The sequence below is a fragment of the Passer domesticus genome, chromosome 3, assembly GCF_036417665.1.
Source record: "Passer domesticus isolate bPasDom1 chromosome 3, bPasDom1.hap1, whole genome shotgun sequence".
Lineage (NCBI taxonomy): Eukaryota > Metazoa > Chordata > Aves > Passeriformes > Passeridae > Passer > Passer domesticus.
The window spans coordinates 14547647-14566851 of NC_087476.1; the positions used below are offsets into that span (position 1 = coordinate 14547647).

The window sequence follows — 19205 nt, forward strand, 5'->3', positions numbered from 1 at the left end:
TTTGTTCCCTTTCTCTAGTTCCCCTTAGAAAAAAACTTAATTCTCATTTTACCTTTATTTCTGTCCCTCACTTCCCAAAGGCTGGAAATGTCTCAATGAAGGTCTCTTCCCAAAGCATCCAACAGCTGTAATTCCTCAGCACCGTCTCTTGGCTCCCATTTACAAGTAGCCTTTTGATTGCATATTTCCAAAAAGCTACTGAACACAATGAGGGGCTGTATTTTACTGCAAGCACAAGAGTGAGACTACCTGAGGTCACGACACCATGAGCATATTCCCTTCATCAGCATACTTTGCTGGAGTTTTATGAAAAGAAAGAAAAGAAAATAAACAAACCAAAGAAAACTAAGAACAACTCTCAGACTTCACCTTTTCATGCATACATAAAAGAGCTGAAAGTTACACTAGTTATATTTTTAGGCACTAGCTCTTAACATCAACCATCTTCTGTCTCTGGCAATGAACTACCCTGAGGTACTTGATGGCATATGCAATGCATATTGAATTAAGGCTATCTATTTATAAGGATGAAAATGCAGCATTCAGGAAATATTTCCTACCTTTGCTGTGGCATCAAAAGACCCCTCCCCAACCACCACCATTATGTTCTTTGCTCCTAAGGAGCTTCCTCCTTCAGACTGCTGTATCTTTAGTGTCAATGGGATCTTCAGAGAAATGAGTGTGTCCTCATAAAGTTTGGTTTTCTGATGCAAAAGCACCATTTCTCTGACTTTTAATTAAAAGGGTACCTTCATTTCAAAGTCTGTCTCCAGAGCTCCAGGGTAAATGTTTATACAAGGCAGAGACACACAGAAGATAGAGAAGACTGAAGAAGCAGTGACTGCAGGCTGCCCAAATACAGCTGCTCTCGTATTTTTAACAGAGAACTTGAGATGCCGCAGAGCCTTATCAACCCCAAACATCTTTGTTCTCATACCAGCACGCACAGGCCTGGCAGTATCACTGCACTGCAGTGAGTCTGCTCAGCAAACCTGGCAGTGGGAGCAAAAGGCACCACTGTGTTCTCAGGGACAGGAGGAAAAAAGGTTATTGGCTTCGCCCCAGCAGGATGGCCTGTGTCAAAGAAGAGAAGCCCCACAAAACAGCTATCATGGATGGATGACAACATCCACATTCAAAACAGATGGACAGCTTTCGCTTAGGTCACACTAGGAATTAAACAAAAGCAAGATTCAAAAATTCTGGGCTGGGGTAGGATTCCTGACTGCTCCAATTTGCTCCAGTTCCTGTCTGGTTGCTCTTGGCTCCAAGGTGCTGTTCCCATGTCCCAAAACAGCCAGAGCTCAGATGCTGGCCCCATCTCCCTCAGTAAACTCTTTCAGATTTAAAAGGCTCTGGGCAAAACACTGCAGCTGAACAGCATAAATAATATAAGTTACACTGGACAGCCCCAGTAAGAAACAGGCAGTGGAGACTAGAGATACAAAAGCCATGCTTTACAGGTTCACCAGTTCTGCAAAATCACTCTGCCACTATCAAAGAACACAGAAAAATAGAAAAGTCAGGAAAAAATTTATTTTCGCCTTTATTACAATATATATTTCTACTCTTGTTGCATTCAGCAGATCAAAATGAAGTGTTAAAATTATTTTCATCACTGCAGTAGCACATACATATACAGAGTAAACACTGTATATAAATAGGCTTTCAAATAATAACAAACCATATCTACAAAAAAAATATACCCAATAGCTCTTTCTCCTCCTTCGCAAATTACAGCAGTAACATTTTATCTTCAGCATAACTAATGACACAAGTATAGCATTCTTTCCCTCCCATGACCCAGCTAGAGTGGTGTGGTCATCAGCATCAAGAAAATAAACATTAGTCACTCCTCACTGGTGCATATTCTAGTTTCTGTGTATTGTATGAATAGAATATACTGTGACTTAATGTGTCTGCATACTTATGTTAACATATTCTTTCTGTAACAAAAACCAGCATTACACTGCAAGCAAGGTTGATTTTTTTTTTTTCTTTCACAGAAAGAGTAGAAATTTTTTTAACCACATATTTTCTTCTACATGAATTAACAAAGCAGTTTAAATATTATGCTAAAATTATTCAGCTACCAAATCAAAATGTCTTACATGTTCTGGAAAAGTATGGTGATGCTTCTAGCAGGTCAATCGCTTGATTTTCATGTAAGTGTCTTTTTTTTGTCAGTAAATTTGATAAAAGTTACAGCAACACACATTCCTGACAGTGTTCAGTTCTATTTCAATTTCAGATACAAAGGGGGATGCAGCAACTCAGAAGCGAAGCGTTGAAAGTCACAGAATCACAGAAAAGTTGGTCAGAAGGGACCCCTGGAGGTCATGCAGTCCAACTTCAGCCTTAAAGCAGATGGATACCAACACTAGATCAAGTCAGCCATAACCCTGTTTAACCAAATCTTGAAAAACGCTGGGACAGATTCTGCAGCACCTCAGGGTTATCTCTACTAGCACTGCACTGTGGCCACAATCTGACAATTAAAATAGTTCCTCATTCACATTATCATTTGGTTTTAAATACTAAAGGTAACAAACAACCCTGGATTGCCTATTTATTAAGTTATAAGTAAATATATCACAGGCTTTAATTGTGGAGGACCTACTTTTCTGGTGGGAGTTGCTGTGTGTACCATCTTGGGAAAATAGATTTAACTACTGTTAAGGATAAAAAAAACCAAAACTGACAGCCTCTCACTGAAGAGAAGGGTTGGTTTTATTTTATATATTTTACATAACAAATGGCTTGAAATAGGCCTTTTCCAAAGCTGAATTTAAATAGTATGCAGCTAGTACATCTGTCCATTTATACAATCATTAATGACAAGTATTAATAGATAATTAAAGGAAAGTGTGGCTATATTTGGAGATGCAACCATCTCAGTTTGGCAACCTGCAATCCCCACTGATTGTCTTTCAGAAAATCCATCCCATACTTCTTACACCTTGAAGTAAAAAGATATTTGCATTTTCTTCAAGCTTTCAAGAGAACACAATCAGTTCTGGGCTGTCAAACACTCATTTCTTCCCCTTTGTGTCTAATCCTGATATGTCCAAAGCAGGTATTTACCTTTCCTGAAGTAGCAATGTTCATGTGAAAGGAAGACTTAGGGAGGGCTCTCCACTGCACACTGCAGCTATGTAAAGCATTGCACTTGTTCTCATTACTGTTGAAGGCACAGAGAAATCACAAATTGGCCCACTAAGATCCCAGAAAAAGTCTTCAGTAGTAAAACTCAGAAAACCCCTACCAGAGAGTTACCATCCTGTCTACACTGCTATCACTCTTGACATGCAAAACGAGAATTTGTTGTTACAAAAAAAACGTGATACAGAGAAGCCATTTCCAAATTTCTGGGTAACCAACCATAATCACATCTTAAAATTTCTCCTGGACCACTCTGCCTTTCTGTTATTAAACTCTTAAGCAAAAACACTACAAAGCAGCTGCAAAACATTTACCATAGCCTCAGATCACAAGCTGGCAGAGACCACAGCTTGTGAACCACCAGTGTAGTCATACTGAAATACAATGTACATAGAAGCCCATGATGCCATTTTCAGCATTTCAGAGAACAATTAGACTTTTCAGTATATTCCAAAAGGAAAAAAAAAATCTTTCCTATCTATAATACATTTGAAATCATTTGGCATTTGGGCACTTGGAGTCCATATTTTAAGTACCACATTGTGTAAAGGTAGACCATTTGGAAAATGTTATCAACTGATCCACAGTATTGCTTTTAGTGCACACAGTTCAGTCTTAAGGCTGTCAAAAGCAATATCTACAGCTTGTGTCTGGATAAATAAGAAAAAAAAGAAAAAAAGAGGAGATTTCATTATCTTAAAGGAGAGTAAATTGCACTAAAAGTATCCATTCTTTATGATACAAAACAAAGCAAAAAAATCCATACAGTAAAAACCTGAGATGCATCATTCACCAGCATCAAAATTCACATTTTAACCAAAGTAATATTTCAAACAAAACCTTTCAATTTTTAAAAAATCCTTACTATTTTTGGCTCAGTAAAAAATCTTCAACCTCAGCACACTGTGTGTGGGAAAGATGTGTTTACTGAAAATCACCCACTTCAAGGTGGGCACTATCCACAGTGGCCTGTATCTTCCACTTGAACACCTACCTTGATCCAAAAAGCTACTCTTGAAGTATGATAGTTCTCAAACTGAGAAACACTGGAAGAATCTGGCCATCCTATCTCATTTACTTTCTATTTAGAATACACCTAATTTATTTCCTCAGAAATGTCCCATGTCAAAACAGGCTGGAATAAATCAAACACAGCTCAATTGGTTTTAACAGCTACACTGATTTACATCTGCTGAGGATCTAGACCAGTAATTAACTCTTTAACAAACAGTTGTTGGTCAAGCAAGGGGAGAGGGGAAGAATCATTTGCTCCTTCAGAGAGAAGGGTTTTGATATACAGATTGCAATCCCTGTCTGTGTCACCAGATAATGTCAGGAATGGTGAGCACCTTCAGCTCCCTTACTGGCAAGGGGCTCTGACAGGATGGACGATGGCTTCAGTGATGCAGAACAGATGTGGAATCACTTCACAACCTTATGGCACGTTTACCTGCAACCCCAACATCACTGCACTTTTATTGACCTTATATAATCAAAGTGCATGGCAAAATTTGAGGAGCTGGGAGAGGACCTAGAAAAGCAACTCCTATTCCTAACAAGATTCCTCTTGTCTGCAAACCTGACTAAGTATGAAAAAGCATTCCTAAGTTTGTTCACCACAGAAGAATAGAATGCTCACAACTTCACAGATTCCAACTGAACTGTCAACAGCAAAAGCCAGGTGGTGTCCTTTCAACATAAGCCAACCCATTCTTTGAGGTGAGACCAACAATTTGGAGGTGGGGTTAAGATGAGGCTGGATGTACATCCTGAGTTTCAAACGGTGGCAGAGGTTCTCTCCAGTAGGTGAACTGGCTGTAGGTGTCAGAACAAGGGAAGTCTGAAGAATGACTTCTTTTCAGCAAAGGGAAAATGTGATCTACCACTTCACAGAGTCTGACATAGCTGGAAAATAATTAAAAAAAAAGAATACAGAACCATTTCAGATCATCTTATTTTGAACTTTTTAAATGTCCTCAACCACTAAGGCATGACTACATTTACAAACACACAAAGTGGACAAGTCACCCTCTTCAAAGGAATGAAATTAAATTTAATTTTGGTGTCCAGCTTCCAGAAAGGATTCACAGTTAGGATAAGAAATTCATTCTAATCCATTCATTCTAGCAAATGATACTTACCTAGTGAGAAACAGATGCCATTTTACACCCAGATCATCTGCTAAAATATTCAAGCACCACATTCTGCTTCTCCATTTCTGTCCAGCTTGGCTCAAGCAGCTCCCTGTTCAACTGATTATTCATATTTTATACACATATGGCTCCCCTTCAATTAAGGACACCAACACTTAACATTACTAAAAGCTATTCCAGTGTTAGGGATTACCAGTGCCTAACCATCTTTCTGGAAGCACTTGACCCTTTCTTCAGACTTTGTTTTCTGGCTCTTCTAGATAGGAGATCCAGGAAAAGGAAATTTTGAAAAGGCTAAAAAAAGGCAGATGGCATCAGCAAACTAGTGGGTCTCATTTTTATGCAGACTAAATCATCCACTTTTAAATCTTTTACAAGATTAAAGTAGAAGGAATTTATTATACTAAATACAAAAAAATTTATTTTTGTCAGTTTAACTGAAGGGAAGTGGAAAGTATGTATTTTATTCTAAATCTTTTTTTGTTTAGTTTGAAGTATTAAGAATTAAAGAATCTTTAATTACTAAAATTGAATGGATTTTTGGGCAACTTGAGTCATAAATTACAGTAAATTAATTTAATCCATGAGTGTTAGGGATAAGAGATTACTTACGATGAGATGTTTGTCTTTGCATGCTCTTGTATAAGTTCTCCTTTGGGGTTAACTGTAAATATCCTGTTTAAAGAAACGCCCACTTGTTTGTATGAATAAACATCCTAAAAAGAATATAAAGAAGAAAAATAATGATTCTGCCTTTGCAAAATCATCTGTAATCTTGCTGTAATACATTACACAAAAGAACATATTTACACAGAACTGGTACTAAATTTACCTACTTAGTGTGTGCCTGAAATTCTCCATTATGTTACAAATTAGGTCAATCTAATGAAATGTTCATGAAACAGACAATTTCCTGCTAGATAAGAAGTTTGCCACTTCAGTTTAAACTGTTAATCAAAATCATGTTCATTTTTTTCAGTAACTTCCCTTGACACAATAATAACATTCAGTAAAGAACTAATGACATTTGGTGTAAGAGCACATTAGCACCTTCATTTTTCTTTCAGAGAATATTTAATGTCCTGTGTGCATTGTACCAAGTATGTTACAACAGTGTACAGAGGTTAAAATGTAACTGACACATCAAACAGGAATTATTTTTTAAAGACAAGGTTACAAAATTCGTAACAATATGTCTATACTAAAGCCATCACTTAGCTCCTGAGTTCAGATTTGTGGCATATTCATATGGCATACTCCATGTCAGAACAAGGGGGAAAGAAGGGAAAGCAAGAAATATATGCCAAAACAGGAGCAGTGAGCCCCAGCAGGTAATGCAGATACAACTATGGGAAGTACAATTAGGAGTCAGAATTAAGAACGTCTTCTACGAAATTGAGATTGTTAAAGAAAACACTAAGTTTTGATCTGCTCTGAAGAAAAGCTTGACAAAACCAAAGTAAAAAATATCTCCCAGAAGATCAGAGCAAAACCAATTTCCATTTTGCTAATATAAATCATGGTTTTAAAAGCCAAGATGGTGAAAAACTGGATTTTTAATGAAGCCACAAAGTTTATTTTTATTTCTATATTGTAAAGACTGTTCAAAAAGATCAAGTAACAGAACAAAAGTGAAGAGCAGTCACTTCAAGAATTCAGCATCATGGCAGTCCACACACTGTCTACACCTGCAACACCCATTTGTACAGAAATTTCCCTGAGTTTGTTCTGGGAAAAAATAATCCAAACAAAAAACAACAAAACAACAACAAAACCAACCTCAAAAAAAAAAAAAAAAAAAAGCCCAGAAAAACAACAGAGAACCCAGAGCAGAAAACTGAGAAATCTGTGATCCTGAGCTATACAAAATCCGTGGCACATTGCACACCTGAAGCCTGCAGTCTGGCATCAAGCATGGGAGTGAGCTACCAGTAATTACTTTAGAAAGAGTAACTTACTGTTTGACTTCAAATATTATTGAAATAAAATCATTATTTTAATGCATGTTTCCCTGAGGTTCAAAAAAATATTGAACTAGAAGTAGTTATTATCTGTAATACAACATCATAGAAGTTTTTAAAATGTTATTTCATAATCATATGTTTAAAGGTGCCTTGATAATGGAACCTAAGCTGCCTATAATATGACAATTCAATACAGCAATGGGACAGTGAGGACCTCTGTAACCTCTGACATAATGCTTTTAAAGAAGGGATAATTACATGCCAGGGTCCCCCCTCAGCCCAAGTCCATGAGACTGTTTCCTTCTCTAGATGCATACCAGCATTCTTTGGTCCAGGGCAGGAGTCTTCTATGGCCCAAACATCCAGTCTTCCAATGGGTGACAGAGATCTGCCTTTCCTTTTCTATGTCCAATATATCACTTTCCATATAAAGTAGAACCTTTTGACTTTGATGGGACATTCAATGTCTTTTGAGTGTACTTAGATAAGTGTAAGTCCCATCAATATTAATCTGAAATATTTTCTGTCTGCCCACAGTTATCTCACTGACACTGTATGTGTGGACTAAAATGAGATCACTGTTTCTACACAAGCTTCACTGCTAATTTATGCAGATATAACCTAGTTACTTTGCTGCTCTTCCCTCTCTGAATCCTACATCACAGTATTTTTGAGAAAGAACCGTAATACTTTCTTGTGTACAGGGCTTAATAAAATGTTCCTAATTCTCATTTAAAGCTTCTAATACAACAGAACCATGAAATAACAGCAACATTTCTGTTCTCTGCAATAGAAATAAATTCAGCTATTACTTACAGCAGGTCTGTTTCCAAAAGCAGCATAAAAGGGCTCTGTGTTAGGATAAAACAAATTCTTGATGTCTGTCAAACACTGAACTTTAAATTTTTCTGGCTTCTTTTCTATGACCTCCCTGAAAAGATAAAAAAGGGAAGTTGAAGAAGTACATATGAAATACACTACAAACCATGTTATCTTCTTCATTCAACATTTTCACCTAGCTAGATACTACTGCATAGCATACACCCTTCTCCAATAAATCTTTAGAAGTCACATTGCCCATGAAGACAAAACAGTATTCCCAAGCTTAAATAATGGGCACAGTAAATAAATCCTCTGAAACAAGGTAACTTCTATTGAAGCCTACGTTACAATGATGGCACTGAGCAAGGATAGTGGAGTAGATGCTAAATCAATCCTTATGAGACATGAACTCTTACCAAGTAAACTGCCTCCTGAGAGCTGCAGAGTGATTCATAGATTATATTAGCCCTCACTGTTTAGGTGCTTTTTTGGAAATTTTATTTTTAAAAAGATTGCAATCACCGTATGTGCTAGAAGAACCTCAGCCTGTTAAGACAGAATCACAGTCAGGTTCTCCACCACTGCTAATTAGCAAAAGTTAAGGAATAAAGGAATCTTCTATTTCTCTTCAGCTGCTTCTTGCAGAATAGAGAATTCATTAATGAACAGAGAAGTTATCTCATCTCTGGGCAAAAGCCCTTTCACAACAGCTTCTCTTGGCAAGAGGACTGAACAGGTGGCAGAGTCTGGAGTTTCCATAACATAGGAAGATGCCAGCATGACACAAAAACACTTAAGAAGCTCAGAATCCAAGATCCTAGTACCAACACAAATGTCAAGGAAGATGTAAATAGTACAGAAGCTTCATGGGAGTAAAGCAGCACTTTGGAACAGCAGATCCATGTATAAATCAATGTCTGAGAATGTGCAGAAGATGAATAATACCACCCTTCCTCAGTCTCACATGCACCTGATCTCAAACCTACAACGATTAAATTTACAAATAGAACAGTGAAGTCATTTATTGCCCACACACCTCAGCAGTTACAATAGTGTACACTGAAAGATGGGCCTTCCTTAGTCTAAACAAGATACCAAAAGGAGTTTAATTTTAAAGGTATTTCTAGATACAAGGAGCATAAGATAACAGTAACTGCCTTTCACTGCATTTATTACTTAATCAGTCTGAGAAGTGCACTCTAATACTGCCATGGTTTCTTGTATTTAGAACGTGACTGGTAAGACAGCCTGTAGCATGTCACTCAATCAGGAGAACATCTGAACAACCTTCCATTAAAAATTCTAATGAAATATATCTTGTCACAGCAGCTTTTAACAGCTTAAAATATTTTCAGTAATCACTTGACATGCTTCACTGAATTAGGCAGAAGGTACAGTATTCATAATCTGTGCTGTTATTATTCACTCACCACAGTTCAACACCTACAAAAGATAACATTGTCCTCACAGAATCCCACAGTGCAGTCAGGCATTTAAAAAGTTCACTTAATTTTCACATTAATTTCTTCAAAACCCATCAAGAAATAACCTTCCACAAAAATATACTTATGCCAACAAATACCTTACAGGTAAAGACAAAAGTGATTGCTATGAAAATGTCCAAATTTCTCCCATAGCTAAATATGAACATACGATGTTAAACACACCAAGTCACAAAGCAGTACCTACTGGTAAACAGTGAACACAGCTGGGCCTTAATATACATCTAAGATATAAACCAGACAAAACCAGATATTGAGTAACTACTCAATTTTGGTCTTTCACTAACAGAATTTCTTCTTAATTAAATTTTGCACCAATATGTAAAAAAAAAATAATTATTAATTATTTCAAGCACTTCCACTTAAAAAAGCTGATCATTCAGCCTCCACCAACCTTTGTTTCCTTCTCTGTAAAAGCAAAATTGCATTACCTGTGAAGAGCTGAGAATAGGCTGCTTGGACTCAGCAAAACTGGCCCCTGAGGCAGCACAGTTCCTCTTTCATTGACCCAGTGCAAGTATCCTCTGGTCATGCCTGCCATTCCAATAGCTCGTGCTGAGCAGTACAAAAATTTATATCCATTTCTGTGAGCAGATATAAAAGAAGAAACTACTGTAAAAATAAAGCAGGTGTTTAGATAGTAATAATTTTGAGGGTTTACTTTTAAATGAATCAAATCATAGCTGTTAAATAGTATGTTTAACCCAGACTTAATTTAAAAGGAGCAAAAACATTTATGCCAGAAACTGGGTAATTAAAACCCATCTAGCCCCGCTGCATTTAGTGATTATGCCTAAAGAGAGCTCATTTATCTCTGCTCCTCTCAGGACTTATGACTTTTTACGCTTATCTTTCCACCCCTGTGTGGTGGAACCATTGTCCTTAGAATTAACTGGAAAGACATCTGTAGAGCAAAACACTTGGCATGAAGCAAACAATGGTATATTGGCCCTTGTTGTATTAGAAGTGTTGCATTTCTGCCTCTCTGGCCTCTGCAAAAAAAAGATGTCCAGCAATAACAACTTGAGCTTCAAAACACAGTATGAGAAGTAATCTTTAACTTGACACTGAAATGAAAGTTTTGGCATAAGTCACAGGTTGCCTTTGACTCTGTTCACGTTAGAACAGAATCCTATCTGATATTAGCTCAACTTAATACCAGCTTACTTTCCACTTCATATTAAAAAACTAATTTTCATAAAATAAAGAAATACTGTATTCAGCACACGCATGGTCATTAGATCTAACTATTAAGCATTTATGTGGTGTTCAGCTGTAATATCTAGCCACGACATAATTAACTCAGTAATTTGAAAACCAACATGACTCAAATCTATTTCTTCCCCTATGTTTATGATCATCAAAGCCCTAACAACTGATAATGCTGGCAGGCACAGAAATAACAACTGCAATTAAAAAAATTAATTAACATTTTCACCAAATGTAATGCAGAGGTTATACATAAAACTCAGCATGTGAATTCCCAGACTGTCCTGTCTTTTCTGTGAACACGTTTGTCTAACATGCAGAGAAGTGTCTCTGGCCTAATTTAGATTCCAATATCCATAATTTATAATTCATCAGCCATGTAAAACAAAAAGCAATAAACGAACCTTAGCAAATCTCTAGTACACAGGACAAATCAGATTAACTAAGAGGAGAGTTGTGATGTGTACCAGAGGCTCTTCACATATTCATGATAATTTAAATAATATATAAGAAAAGGTAGCATTCTTGTAAGAAAAGAAAAACTCACAGATAGGGGGCTTTTGTTATCACAGAGCAAGTTTTGCTCTGCATATCATACAGGAGACATTTACACTGTGTAAGCACCAGTAAAGCAAGAAGATACTGATGAAACTGTCACCCTTATAGATTAAGAGAAGCCTAGAGAAATTTAAATTTTTACACGCAAGTAAAAATAATAACAGGCCACAGATAAACACAAGCCATAGATACATTAACAGATTTATTGAATACTCACTGGCTCACTTTATGGTACAACTTTGCAATCCCTTGGTGTGTCCAGTCTTTGCCAAGAGTTGGCAAAATATGACCTAAAGTATCTGACCTGAATAAAGGAAAAACAATATAACTTAGCTGAAAAAATCCCATACTTATAATAACAATCAAGTCTAATACAAATCCCACTAACTTACTTGGAAGCTGCAATTGAAAACAAGGTATTCTGTAAGGACTGATTGTCACCAGAAGAGAATTAGTTTATTTCCCTTTTTTTTCAGATAGACTGACATGCTCATCCTTGGCCATGTTATTTAAATTACTGCTGTGCCCCAAGATGGATAAGCTTGTGCCCCAAAAGGTAACACAGAAGTCACAGCACACAAGCATCACTCGGCCCTATAGGAGCCCACCAATGCTAAGCATAATTTTTGAGGTTTATGTTAAATGTTTTCCAAATAAAGCAAACCTAACCATAATGGACATTTATGGGAAATTGAAAGTATGAGATAAATCACATTTTAGCTCACTTCAAACCAACTTCTCCACATTAAGCCAGGAGTTGGTCTTGTGTAAACTACTTTGAAATATTCATTCTGACTTCAATGTATTTCCAGCTTTATATTTACACTATAATAACAAATAGTGCAAATGAGCATCTTGCTTGACAAAGTACTGTACAGATACACAGCAAGAAGTCCACACCCTGAATAACTTGCATCTTAGAGGAAGAAATAGTAGGCAGTGGTTTAGGATGGATTTGCATAGGCATTGTAAGGTGAAGTGATCCAGTAAGTCTGGGCAGATCAATAGAAGAGAGAATAGATCCCACTCATTTTATTGAAGCTTAAGAAAGCAAAGTGGGGAGAGATGTTAATTTACACTGGCAACAAATGAGAAGTTTGACATACAATGGATAAATCACAAGAAAGAAGAGAATTTCAGTCTAAATCAAGTATTTTAATTTCCCTCAGATTGCTCTTGAAAATTATTTTTCCCTGTTCTTTTTCCTAATTAGATATAGTTAAGTTTGATTTTGAAAGAAATGAATTTCAACAAAAATTAAACATCTCACTTCAAAAGACAATGCTTTTTATTTCAATGTATTTTTATTTCATCCTTTCCCTGTTACACACACTATTGTTTTCCCTAGTGTCAAATACAGTAAATAAATAGAAACCAGCAAGTCAGTGAATCATTTAGGTCACTCCAAAATTATGAGTTTTACCCAAAGTACTAATCTGAAACTTTCAATCAGATTCTAGTTGTGAAATTGATTTTGGAGTCTAGTCTTCTAAGTAATAATGCCTAACACTGGAATGCCCCAGGAATGCCATTTAAAACAAAATTCACATATTTCTTTTTTTTTTATTATTTCATATTTAATTACTCCTTTTAATTACTACCTACTTCATGAGTGTGATGCAACAAAAAGGTCAGGATTTTGCAGAAGGTCCTCCAATACTGCTGTAAATACTATCATGAAACACCAACAGGTGACAAATGATGGGCACATAGGGCATGTGTCTATTAAATTATGAATTCAGCTAAAGATGATGTATTGTTTGAAAGCCAAATTTAAGAATTAAAAAAAATTAAAACAGCAAAAACCCAAAACCAAGAAACAAAACATTCCAAAACACTTGTATATGAAGATTCTATGAATAACACTCCTTGTTAATGTTTTCCTTTAAAATAAAGAGTAAAATCCTTGTATACAAAGTTTCTCCCTGTTCATGAACTCACCGTGTGATTGTTCCATCAATATCAGAAATAACAACTTTATCATCCCAATTCCAGAGGTAAATGGTGCCTTCACAGCGGCAAGTGCCTTGATACTGGGTTGTAACACTAAAGGTCACATCATTGGGGCCATTCTTGAGCTTTAAGCTTTTCTGCAAGACATTATCAGCAAGGTGATCAATAAACCAAGCATGTGAAATGGACACAGTGTAAAAACTGCACATGAGCATTGCCTTGCTGTATTTGGCTGGGGAAGCTGGTGTGGATTTCTCCTGCCATAAAGTTAAATTCATTTGTGGGATTGTTTTTGCCCAAAGACCAGAGTACACTTGGGGGGTAATTCAGAAGGATAGGGAGAACCAGTATGTGTCTTAGGGAGATTTAACCTTAGGGGAAAAATAATCAGTGGTGTAAACTGTATCTTGAAGGAAGCAAAGTAACAGCAATGACATGAACTGATGAAGAATGAATTTGGCAAGGAGCGAGGGAAATGCAATGATAACCTGAGCTGGACCAGTGTTGGTGCCAACAATCAGGTGTGCTGCTCTCCTGTCCTGACCACCCATTCTGATGAAATGGAGCCCAAGTCATGGATCTGGAGGGGTGGAGGAAGCCCATAGAATGGGAAAGTAACATGTATCTATGAAAGGACAGGATAGGAGTTAATGAAATGCATGTTTGGTATAGACATGATTTAAGAATGCAAGAAAGTTGAATCTGGGGGTAAGGAGGGATTTCAATAATGAAAAATAAATACAATGGTACATATATCAATTATGTGGGACATGAGTGTGATACAAATGGTATGAAACGGGGTGGAAATTGCCTTAGTTGTCCCTGAGCTGGAGTTTGTTTCCCTACAGCCGTCCTCACAGTGCTGTGCTTTGCACTGGCAGCTGGAAAGGTGTTGGTGTTTTGGGTACTGCTGAGCAGGGCTGGCACAGCACCAGCACTGTCTCTCCAACATTCCTCCCCCATCAAGGGGCTGGGGGCGGGCAGGATCCTGGGAAGAGACACAACCAGGCCAGATAATCCACAGGGGTATTCCACACCATACAACATCAGCTTAGAGATAAAAGTTAAGAAAAGGAGGAGGAACGAGAGGCATTTGTTATTTTACAGTGTTTGCCTCCCAGAGCTGAAGCCCTGCCTTCTGGGAAGTGGCTGAGCATCCCTCACTGGTGGGAAGCAGAGAATATACTTGTTTTTCTCTTTGCTTATTGACCTTATGTTCTCTCCCCTGTCCCACTGAGGAGTGACAGAGTGGCTTGGCTGGGCAGCTGGCATCCAACCAGTCAACCCAAATTGGGCACACTGAATTCTATTGCTTTCCGTAGAGGTACTCTGAATAACAACAGCAAAGGCTTACCCTGTGTGGTGTCTATTAGGCACTGATTTATAGAACAGAACAGAACAAAACAAATAAACAAAAAAATTCTGTTTCACAATCAGGTAAATTAAAAAAAAAAATCCCCAAACATTCACATAAACAGTAACAAATGATGGAATGGGGACCATCTATAGGCATTTCCCACTTTGAAAGGCAGATGCATATACAGAGAGAAATGTGAGTAACAAGAAGCTCCATAAACTGTAATTATGACCTCTTCTGGGGGGATTTGTGTTCTACAGTATTTTGTCTCTTTTGTACAATAGCTGACCTTTCACACCACATGAACTGTTACCCTTCAGCCTACACTAACTATCCTTAACTCCCGCACTTTGCTGCCCTTCACTGTCTCCTGTGCCACTCAGTGGCATGTCGGACAAGAGGCTATTGATTTGATTCTATTTGAGAACTTAGCTGTTCATTTTCCCAAGACCTGTAGGAATTTCATACTCTTAGTATATCTTTTCCTTCATTATCTTCCATTGCAACTTTTCAGTTAGTTAAAAAGTGAAAAGGTGAGAATACAGAACTCATGGGTAATTGATGAATCTCATCCACTGTTTCATCAAGAAACCAATTTGAGAGCAGTTTTAACTTCAGCTAATTTCTGCAAGGTTTCTGAAACTGTAAAGTCCCACTTTATTTGTGTAACCCCTGCTTTCTTTTTCCAACAGAAAATAACCAACATATCTCATCTGTCTCTTGGGAAAAACTGCATTTCTTAGAAATTATCTAGGCAGTGAGTGATGGGCTGTTAAATGCTGTACACCTTATGTGTGTTTCCTTCAGAAAATCAATTATCTGTACCTCAGATGACAAGACGTATTTCCCTATAGTAGCCCATTTTTCCAGATCAAATTGAAATGTACAAAACACAAAACTGCAACAGTTTTGTCATCATTAGCCAAAACACCTCTGCCACAGAGGTGAAGAGAATTGGCTTCAAGGAAATGAATAAGCTCCAAAGAAGTCAATAGCCTGGCCTCATTATAAATTCACAAGCAGCTCTTTCAGAAGTCACTAACAGAAAACTCTATTTATGTAAAATATTACTATCTGCTTATAAATGAGAGAAAAGGAAAAGAGAGGAAGGAGAAAGAAGAGACGCCTGTTAACATATACACATTTCACATACTACAAGGAAGGATGTGGTTCCAATACACTTACTCAAGTGACAAATTCACACTTTGGAATTTGATATTTTTCTAAATTAAATCCCACCTCCAAACCCCAGCACTTGCTACAAGGAACAACATTCATGTTTAATACAGAAAAAGAAGGGAAAAGGCTTTTTTGAAAAATATAATGAGAGAGAATTAAATGCAAGATGTAAGAGCTAATTAAGCTTTGAAGCCTGAATAACAGTAAAGGTTTATGTTGTGTTAGAAATGCCATTTCAGGACAAGGATGTAAAATTAACTCACAAGTTGGTCAGAAGTGAGTCGAAGTGATTTTTTGTAACTGATTCCAGACAATAATGAGAGATGACTGGAGTTGGTTTGTAATGACCCGAGGTTTTGTTTGGCAGCTCTAGGGTCTTCATCGCTTGAAGAAGATTCATCTTTTATTCTGGAACATTGCACACACAGAAAATGATGTTATCATGCCCGTAAATGCATCTCAGTAGCCATTAAAAATGCATTAACAGTGAGTCACCAAATAAGTCATTGATTCTCTACTACCAAGTACTGTCTCACAGGAGGTCATTCACATCAGGAGTTTTAATATATCAATGAAGTACCAAACCTTCATTCACACATTCCCCATTATTCAAACTTGGATTGTTACAGGTAAGTGAATGCCTATAACAACAGTTTCATTAAATTTAATGAATATAAATTAATGTATTATACTAACTCAAAAATATCATTATACAAAAATAATACCCATTAGATACTATAACTACAAAAAAAAATCCTCTGTTCTCAAAAGAAGAAAGAGGCACTTGTTATGCTGGGTTTCTATGCCCCTCTTCTCTCCTCCCCCAAAGAATTTAAAAATTAATTTTAAAAATTGCAGGTTATGGAAGTTTTATTATAGAAAATAACTCCTCCTGTTCTTTCAATGATTAGCTTCAGATAACTGGATTATTTGTTTCTGGGATTTGCAGGATTACCCTGTTCAGAATACAATGATGAAAAGTCATAAAACCTGAGCTCCCTCACAGTATTCTGTTTAAATACACATTGGAATAATTATTGTTGTTCTCCTACAGCCATTTTTAGAGACTTCTTATGGGTATTCTTCCTCAGAAAGAAGGTTTTCCAATGGTAAAAAAAACTATCACTTTAGGTGCAAGTTAAAACTCTTTCAGATCCTACAAATATGATCTTTAAAACAATCAGTATTTGGCCTTTTATTTCAATCACCTAGAGGTTTGATGTTTGGTAGTCTTGACCCAATATCAAGATACTGCATGTCATGACTAGCAACATTTAAAAGCCAATCTTATTCTTTGTGACATGTGATCTCAAAAGCTTTACTCAACATCCCACTTGTCATATATTGCTTGCAAACAATAAATTTTTAATGAGAGATTTCTAATGCCAGTTAAGATTTAAACAAAGAATACCAATTTCAGAATCTAGTCTGCTTGAACTCTTAATCCTACTTTAAACCTTATTTTTAAAAAACTATGTAAGAAACAGACCTATATGTCACTTGTCATCCTTAAAAGGAAACTTGTCCTTTCCAATTTACTCTGGTTCTCAGTCTCAGAGAGGCAACGCAGACAACAGCTAATCTCCTACAGAATGAGGAATCCTCCTTCCACCACATTTGCCTGGACTGCAACTGCTGACCACCAGAAAGAATGAGAGCTTTTTGTTTCAGAAGGGCGACCCCTGAACCTCACTTAATGAGTATAAAGCATATTTGAATCTGGTCCTTTTCAGCTGTAACTGCAGCCAGCACAAACAAGATGTCTCTACATTAAGATGCATATGCACAGAAAAGGGACAAGGTAGGAGAGCTGTCCCTGGCTAACTCATCCCTCTAAAGCAAGCTAAAATTCATGTCATGGAACCCTCCAAGGTGAGATTCTGGCTGTACAGTGTGATTCGTTAGGGGCACAAGAAGGAAGAGACTTCTGCAATCCTGGAAAGAAGCAACAGAAAACCATGACTATTGCTTGTGAAAAACACTCTGGAAAGTCCCTTAACTTTCCAAAATATGCAGGAACCAATTAATTTGTCAGGCCATAAATCTAAATAAACAAAAAATTTTAAGCAACTGGGATCTGACAACAGCTTGAGTTCATCTCTGATGTTCTCTTAAAAACTCTAGAGAAATACATGTAGCTTTGGAGAACTGCTCCAACTACAGTGTGTTTCCAAGAAGCTGGAATGTGAGTCCCAGAGCTGCCAGCCAAACCACAGAAATGCCAGAGGGCACCCACAAGGTCTGTAAGCCCTGCCATGGGTAGAGGCCTCCTATTTGCGCTTCTGTGGTGAAATGAGTAACAAATTTAAAGTATTTCACTGACACAGTATTTCTTTCTTCGAATAGCTGAGATAACTTGCTTTCATTTTTAAATGATCACTATTGCTTGTTTTAGGTACAGATGATTTTGGGGGTACCTGTTTGTCCTGCTCATCTGTGAAGATTCTTCTGTAAGTCCACTCTCACTCATACCTTGCTCTGGCTTTGTTTCCTGTAAAAATACAAGTATGAGTAGCTGTGCATCTCCTGTTGAGCAGAAAGTATATGTTTTTAGGAAAGTATTTGAAAATCAAATTCTGCCTTGTGCAGACTTGGTAAAAATCAACAGTATGTTTGTCTCCTTTGTTTGTAGGCAAAATAAAACTCTTAAAGAATAAAGGCAGTACAAAGAACTAAAAACTGTAACTATAAAACTCAGAACAGTAATTAAGATTTAGGTTTGCAGGGAAGAAGTAGAGAAATACCACATTTAACATTTAGTACTGTTGAAGTTCTGGGATCAACTCTATAGCTACTCAGTTCATACACCTCAAATAGCTAGATTTCACTTGAGAAAGCAAAGTATGACTTGGGAGAAGGAAAAAACCCCACAAATTACCTTTCAGAGGATCATTTAATTCTTAAATCCAGTAAAACTTTCTAAACTGCTTTTATCTTAAAAATAGATGCTGAACACTCCCTAAGTCATTCCACAAGATTTTTAAATAGCGAATAGTTCTGCTTTACATAGTTCCATTTAAAGTTGCCACAGCTCAAGAGATAATCAAATACTTCCAGAGAAAATCCTGAAAACTTCAAACAACCATAGAACTAAAATCTCATGCTCTGAAACCCACACATACCCACACATCAGTACAATGGTTATCTTGTGCAAGGTTAAAGAAGTTCTTGACAGAGGCACAACCATAAAATTGTATTAAAAGTAATTTTCTCCCCTCAAGTACTAACACTTCAGTAGTATAAATTAATATGAAGAGGTTTTACTAGCCAACAATATTTCACATAAAGCTGTGGTTTTTTCAGTTTTCTAATGTTTATTCATGACTTTAATATTGTGATAACAAAC

The 19205-nt window shown here is 36.9% G+C and overlaps 1 protein-coding gene across 3 annotated transcripts in view; it reads right to left on the minus strand.

Moving 5' to 3' along the window:
- Positions 1 to 1516: 1516 nt before the first annotated feature.
- Positions 1517 to 19205, minus strand: part of LPIN1 (lipin 1) — a 48602-nt gene continuing 30913 nt past the window's right edge. For all 3 annotated transcript variants that reach the window (XM_064411922.1, XM_064411921.1, XM_064411920.1), the window contains 8 exons: positions 18277 to 18350; positions 16123 to 16267; positions 13312 to 13460; positions 11588 to 11674; positions 10035 to 10187; positions 8096 to 8210; positions 5928 to 6031; positions 1517 to 5067 (listed from right to left, as the gene is read on the minus strand). In XM_064411922.1, the coding sequence (XP_064267992.1) occupies positions 4908 to 5067; positions 5928 to 6031; positions 8096 to 8210; positions 10035 to 10187; positions 11588 to 11674; positions 13312 to 13460; positions 16123 to 16267; positions 18277 to 18350 (987 nt within the window). In that variant the 3' untranslated portion in view covers positions 1517 to 4907. The remainder of the gene's footprint in view (positions 5068 to 5927; positions 6032 to 8095; positions 8211 to 10034; positions 10188 to 11587; positions 11675 to 13311; positions 13461 to 16122; positions 16268 to 18276; positions 18351 to 19205) is intronic.